Source organism: Odontesthes bonariensis, chromosome 17 (genome assembly GCF_027942865.1).
Source record: "Odontesthes bonariensis isolate fOdoBon6 chromosome 17, fOdoBon6.hap1, whole genome shotgun sequence".
Lineage (NCBI taxonomy): Eukaryota > Metazoa > Chordata > Actinopteri > Atheriniformes > Atherinopsidae > Odontesthes > Odontesthes bonariensis.
In genome coordinates, this window is record NC_134522.1 from 33,163,101 (window position 1) to 33,170,422 (window position 7,322).

At 39.4% G+C, this 7,322-nt stretch overlaps 1 gene segment (V, D, J or C); it reads right to left on the minus strand.

Annotated features, from left to right (window-relative positions):
* Positions 1-3,451: 3,451 nt before the first annotated feature.
* LOC142366202 (T cell receptor beta chain MC.7.G5-like) lies at positions 3,452-5,644 on the minus strand. The segment is given in 5 exon segments: positions 3,452-3,724; positions 3,895-4,001; positions 4,118-4,144; positions 4,234-4,581; positions 5,347-5,644. Coding segments are annotated over 5 exon segments (582 nt in total).
* Positions 5,645-7,322: the final 1,678 nt, after the last annotated feature.

Sequence of the window (7,322 nt, forward strand, 5' to 3'; positions counted from 1 at the left end):
TTGAAAGACAATTCATGAGGATTATTCTTGCATCCTCTGATGTCATTGAAACAGAAGTATTGAAGGTTTTAGCTCCTGAGAACATCAGGAACTGTTACACTCTGCTTTATGACAGAAAACTTGGAAAGGCTTATCAGAAAACTACATTTTGGGGGTAAAACTACATTTTGGGGGTAAATCCAGTAAACCTTTCCTGCTGATTCTGCTTGTGTCATCATCATCAACAAAATAGCCTCTTAGTTGAAAGTACTGAGCATTAATGACATGATGTGATGTTCACTTTGCACCACAGGGGGTCGTTCAACATGACACGCGTCTCACTCTGCTGATTAAATGGCAACATTTGAGTGGAACAATTATCCTAATTTAACACAGAACACGACCACAGACAACATATCTGTTGTTCAGCCTCCAGCAGCAAACATCATCTGCTCAGACACAGACTGCTGCTCAAAGGAAATCTTCCAGCCTGCTGTTTCACTTCCCCTCACTGCTCTGCTGGCATTCCTGCAGATTATGCTGACATGCTGTTTGAGGGTCTTCAGTGCACTGAAACCATCATTTTGTGAATATGCTTTAGTGAACAACCACTGAAGATCTATATTACAGATGTTACAGGCAGTTTCTCTGCTGCAGTCAGCCATAAGAAGATCAGGATGTTACCCTGCAATCTAACACATATGTTCTACTCTTGTTCATTACTTTCTCGCTTCTGGCAGAACTATTTTCATACCATGTCAAAAATAATTTTGACGATCATAAAGGTTTCTCCCCATGTCGCTATATTTGGGCTCCTGGAAGACCACAACCGCTTTACTTCCAAGCAGTTAGATATCATAGCCTTCACTTCATTAGCTTGACGCCATCTTCTTCTTCTCTGGAAGTCAACTAAAGCTCCCTCCAGCTCTCAGTGGCTTAATGATACTATGTCTTTTTTAAAGCTAGAGAAGATCAGATATTCAGTGAAAGGTAACTCTGACAAATTCTACAACAAGTGGCTTCCTTTTTTAACTTTTTTTCATTCTCTTCAATCTATGCCCCCTGATTGATGGACCCCCACTCACTCTCTCCTTTTCTTTACTCTCTTTTTCCTTTTCTGTCTTTTGTCCTCCTTTTTATTTATACTGAGCAGCTTACACATACATGTACATATTACACTTATTATACTTATTCAATTGCTATATATAGATGTCCTCAACTGTTAGTTAAATAGCCCCCCACAATTGTGTATTGTTCTGGAATTGTTGTGAAAAAAAAGAAAAACAAACACTGGAGGAGGTAGACTGTATGCTTTTTTTTTTTAACTCATCAAGATGCACATTATTTTGACTCTATCAACATTCCAATGTGCCTTACCTCCCAATAAATATATATATATATATATATATAAAAATAAAAAAAATCAGGATGTTGATGCTCAAACTTTTAGATGTTAAGTTACAGTCCATTCCATTTTTGACCTTTAAAAGCTGGATCATCAGGAAATGTTCTGCTGACTCTATGAAGTACCACGTGCAATCAGTTTAAATGTGCGTTCATAAACACATCTGTTCCAATGATGCTTCTACATGCAGAAATAGACTGAAAGTAAAACATTGCACTGCAGTGTGACTCGGTATGAAGACATTTGTGTTTATTGAAGGATCCCACTGTTTCTTTTTCTGAAGAAAACATCAAGTGTATTGGGTTGATTACCATATCAGTGCTGATTTCTACTTTGGTTTACATTTTACAGTTTACACTTTTACACTTTTACACTTTACAAACATTTTTTTTGCACCACACTTGCAGTTACTTGTAGCATTTTAGTATTTTAGTATTGTCTTTGTTGTCCCAGCTGTTCTTTGTTGTTGCTGTTTGTTTGCACTGAAAACTTCTCGAGAAACGTTATTTCATTGCACTGTGTACTGTGTATATGGCTGGAATGACAACCCTCTTAAATCTTGAATCTTGAATTTTGCAATGTGGCTCATATACAGAGATGGAATAATCATGTTCTCAATTTATTTATGCTGATCTTTTATCAGGAGCCCGATGTTTGATAGAGTTTGAATTTGCATGTGTTTTCCTGTTTGTTCTGAAATAAAAACAGGATTTCAAACAGATTAAGCTTTGCCAGAGAAGATTTCAGGAACTCACATGTCAGACACAGCGTGTTTCTGTGGTTGCTCTGCAGATGCTGCTCCCTGTTTATGTGACTGCATCGTTTTAACAACAAACCTGTTTTTCAAAGAAACTGATGGAACAAGAACAAGAGTGTTCCTCAGTGTGAGTCGCACTAAGTGCTTGAAAAATAAGACTCAGATATTGTGGGACACTGCAGAGGCAGTAATTAGGTTAACTGCTGAGCTTTGCTTCTCATATAGTTGTTACAGTTTGTGCTTTTTATTCTTTTAAACATGAAGAGGGAAAATACACTGAAATCTGAGTGTTTTTCTTTGCTAAGCCTTTAAAAGTGTTGCTGACCTTATCGTTTTTACATTTTCGGATGTTCAATGTGCTTTTCAGTTGCTGTTTTTGCTCAGTGAAGGACGTCGGGTTTTACTTGTATTTGAAAAAGTGCCGTTATAAATAAAGCTGAGTTGTGACGGTTGGCGGATGGGTGGCGTGAATACGGGCAGCTGTGTTTAAACTGACACAGAATTCATTTCATGTTTGTTCTCTGCATCAGCATGAAACATTTAGTAACAAATTCCTGCCCCAGATCTCAGTAAACAGCTGCTGTTTGTCATAGAACTCAGACACATGTTCGCTTTTTAGCATGGGTTGTCACGGAAACGGAAGTTTTTCCAACTGTTAGCTCAGAGGTGTGTGTGTGTGTGTGTGTGTGTGTGTGTGTGTGGGTGGGTGCTGGTGCACACATGCAGGTGCACGCAGACAGCCGGAGGTTGTGGTGAAGTGGAAGGTTTCACCTCCGTGCTTTCTCAGCACAGAGAAGGAGCTGCAGGCTGCTCTGTGACCACATCCTGTCCTCTGCTGTCGCTCTCTGCTCCTCTGCAGCTTTCACACCCCACTTAATCTTCCTCTTCAACAACAGCTCTGACCTTCTTCTCCAAACACACGAGGACCCTAAACATCTGTTGTTATGTTACAGTAAAATAAATTTACTTGTCTTTTTAGAGAAAAGTTGAACATTTAAATGAACCTGCTTTAATTAGGCTAAAAACATTTCAGGATCCAAAGCATGTGGGTAGAACATTACTCACAAGTAAGAAGAACAAGAATAAATTCCAATCCTGTGAGTTTATTGGAAAGCCTGGCTAATGACTCACTTAAACCAACATGAAGAACTTTCCTGAGCTGAGATGTTTCAACATTGTGTTCTGAAAATAAATCAGATTTCTCAGAATAAGAGTCAGATAAGCCTGCAGCTAAAAATATCTGACTCTATCTCTGGAACAAGTCATGTTCAGTGTAGGATGATAGACTGTTGATGCCAGAGTCAAAAAGATTAACTTGCAGGTGTTTATTTAGAAGGAGCATTCATTGGAAATAGTTGAAGGAAAACAAAAGCTTTTATACTGTAAGAAGAATGTGCACATAGTTCCTCTGTATTAGCAGGATTTGAGCAACTCTCACATGAATGCAAAGCCACAGCAACACACAAACAGTGTGTTCTGTGTTGTACAGATTTGATTTACAGACAGCAGAGTAATCCATCTCCTGCTGAGTGTAGATCCAGGCCTCAGTTCAGTTTTCACTTCTTCTGTTTTCCTGCTGAACTCTGCAACACAAAGACGAGACATATCGTCCTTTCAGTCATCAGATTTCATTCATTCGCATATTTAAGTCCTTTAATCTCAAAGCAGGTTTTATGTAGAAGACAGTGAATGCTAAAATAAGCAGGGTGTAAGCTGGATAACTCATGTAAGCTGCGGTTCATGTTTAACCAACCTGAAGCTTCCACACCAAAAAGCTAACAAAGGCTCCGTAGATGCAGCTCTTCACCATAAAAACACCGTAGGAGAGTTTGGCGCTCTGTGTGACCCTCAGATATTTCTCTGCAGGGAGGTCAAAGAGGAAACATCAGTTAGTGGAGACTGATGATCAGTGCAGCAAAGTTCACTGCAGTTTAAACTGTTAACATCACACTCAGTGGACAAAGGAAAACATTTACCTCTTGACATGCCTCCATCTGAACCACCTGATGAAGAATAAAACCAATTCAGTCAATGAGAGATATTTTCTCATGGCATAAAGATTCAGATTAGCTCATACCTGTAGGTATCATACCTGTTTCACCATTAATTGAATCAAGATGTTCAGTGGTGGCATTTCCATCGAAGAATGTGATGTTGCAGGTGAATTGATTGTCAGGTTGAAACCAGGCATCAGCAGGGACCCTCAGCCTGCTGGTGATTCTGTAGAAGTCTCCTTCTCGCACGGCAGCGCTGTCCGTCGCCACACCTTCATTTTGTCCAACTCCACTGACTGTCCAGGACACGTTGACATGGTCTGGGTAGAAACCAGTGGCCACACAGACCAGGGTCTTCTTCCTTTTCTGGTCTTTTTTGTTTCTGCACTCTTTGTGTGAAGGTGGAAGAACTTTGACTGATGGGGCTTTGGGACTACGTCCTGATTCTGAAAGTCAGAGAAAAGAATTCATTCAGATTCCAGTCAGAGCTGCATTGTTAAAAGCTTCAAACCCACAAAGTTTTATAGCTAGAGACGAGAAGACAGTGTGCTCATAACCCTTCTGTGTGTTAGAACCAGTGAACATCAGTTGTTTTCATCATAGAAATGTTGCTTTGAGTTAATTACTGTAATGATCTCACCCAGAACTGTTAGCTTGGTTCCTTCTCCACAAGCAGCAGGATAACTGCCAGAGCACACTGCTGACTCACATGGAAAAGCTGACCCCTACCTTCTATTTAATCTGGCTGCCAGAATATTTTCTGTCCTATCAAACAATCAGCATTTATCAGACATTTATTCTTTGTAAAGTTCTATTTAGGAAGTGAAATAATGCTATTTTGGAAATGACACACCGTTGCATCTTGTGAGCACTTTTAGTCTTCATTGCAAACTTCCTTCTTTAAGTGAATGGAGTAAGTAACACAATAGTTGAACAGGTATAACAAAGTCTGGGGCCTGAGCCAAATGTTGCCTTTTTCCACTGAACTGAGGGATTTACACGTCTGTACAGTTTTTAACACTTTTTACAACTTTTAGAGGCATCTTTCTTTTTCTTTCACAGGTTTTTAAGATTTTCTTCCAAAGTTCTGACAACATACCAGCATAACAATCCCAAAATAGTACAGCAGAATATTATTTACCCGACAATCCTTTAGCAGATTTAGGTTGCAGAAAGAGCTGAAGAAGCGTGAGATTTGATCCTTTTCTTACCCAGTACAGTCAGTTTGGTGCCTCTGCCAAAGTAAACAGGCTCGTAGCTGTTCACACTGATAAACAGCTGCATAAAAAACTGCTGAAGTTTCAGCGCTGAGAGCTGCAGACTGTCTTTGTGCTCTTTTACAGAGACTCCAAAAACCTTTTTCCCAACAAAACATGTTCTAAATCCATGCTTTTCCAAAGCCTGATCAGTTTACAGCCATTTTAAAGAGTGATCGAAGTTCAGTTTAAGTCAGAATAAATGATTTTCCATTATTTCTGTCAGTGCATTCCATTAGCAGATACTGAAAATCTTTCCTGTCTTACCTGAAACGGTGAGTTTAGTTCCAGCTCCAAAGTGAGCTTCTGACTGTGAATTCACAGTGTTTCACAGAGCTGATAAGAACTGACTGAGAGAGGAAGAATCTGGGCGTAGAGCCAAATGTTTTACAGCTGCAGCACTTTTACTGAAGAACTCTCATTTTTACTGAACAAATAAACATGTGCATTTTGAGTCCTACACTTTGCTGACTGCCATCGTATCAAAGGTCTATTAATTCTGTTGTGAATGTGGCTGACAGCTCTGACACACAGAGAGCCAAAGAGTGGAGCTCAGCTCAGTTTGTTTGTTGGAAGTTTTCTTACCTAAAACAGTGAGTTTAGTTCCAGCTCCAAAGAAAGCCTCGCTGCTGGAGCACAGAGACTCTCAACTGGAACAAAAACTCTTCCTGCTGCCTCTCTGACACTTTAAACCAGCTTTTTCACCATTTCACATCTCACCAGTTTGACTTCATCTACTTCAGAAGTTGTGATGTATTCAAAGTTTCAGAAGCATTGAATTGTTCCTCCAGAACATTTAATAAACTTCAAAGTGTTTTCTTACCTAAAACAGTTCATCTGGTTCCTCCACCAAAGTAAGCCTCTGAAGCACCAGAGTCACAGTGCACATGATCAGTGCTGAAAACAGCTCATCAGCTGATTTGACTTTACTTCTTTACTTTCTGCTTTTATAATAAACAGAACTTCCATCTGAATGAAAAATAATCCACCAGCTGCTGATCTATATTCATTTTTTACAAGCTGTTTATGACCCACACAACATCTCTCTCAATGAGAAACCTGCTTGGTTTTGACATATTCTATTTGTCTTGTTATTTGTATGATAAGAAATTTGGAGGTTTTACTTACCAAGAACAGTCAGTTTTGTTCCCTGACCGAAAAAAGCTTCGTACTGACACAGCGTCTACGCTTCAGAACAAAAAGCACTGAAGTGAAACTCCAATGAGCTCAGGGACACTGAGTTTGTTAAATGTCCCTTCAATAGAACATTCTACCACTTAACTTTTTACAGACTTAATACACAACGTGCATCTTACCTAAAACAGTCAACTTTTTTCCTGCTCCGAAGAAAGCTTCATTAACACCAGAGCCACAGTGCACATGATCTGTGCTGAAAACAGCCCAAGATGCTGCTTTTCTTCATCTCCTGTTTAGTTTAGTAATAAATCCAACTTTCACTTAAAACAGTCAGTTGCGTCCTGTATTTACAAGAGCTGAAAACATCTGAATCTGCAGTGTGTTAATCTTTTCCAAAGTAAGCTTCGTTGGTGTTGTCACAGTGCAGCAATACTGAGCAAGAACCTCTTTCTCTCCCTGATTTATCTCTGAAAAGTCTTTACTGATGCTTCTGTCTATGCTAAGGCTAACTAACCAAAGTGTAATCCATCAAAACACAGTATTAAAGTGAAATATTTACCTAAAACTGTCAGTTTGGTTCCTTGGCCAAAGTAAGCAGGCTCAGCGTTGGTCACAGTGTTCAGAGTTCAGCTCAATAATGCAGATTCTTTTAACACAACAGCTTTTTCCTTCACTTTCATTCCACCTTTTCCACCAGTTTAAGCCTAATACAGTGAACAGAACTTGTAAGAGCTCCAACTTACCCAAAACAGTGAGTTTTGTTCCTTTTCCAAAGTAAGCTTCTGCTCCAGAGT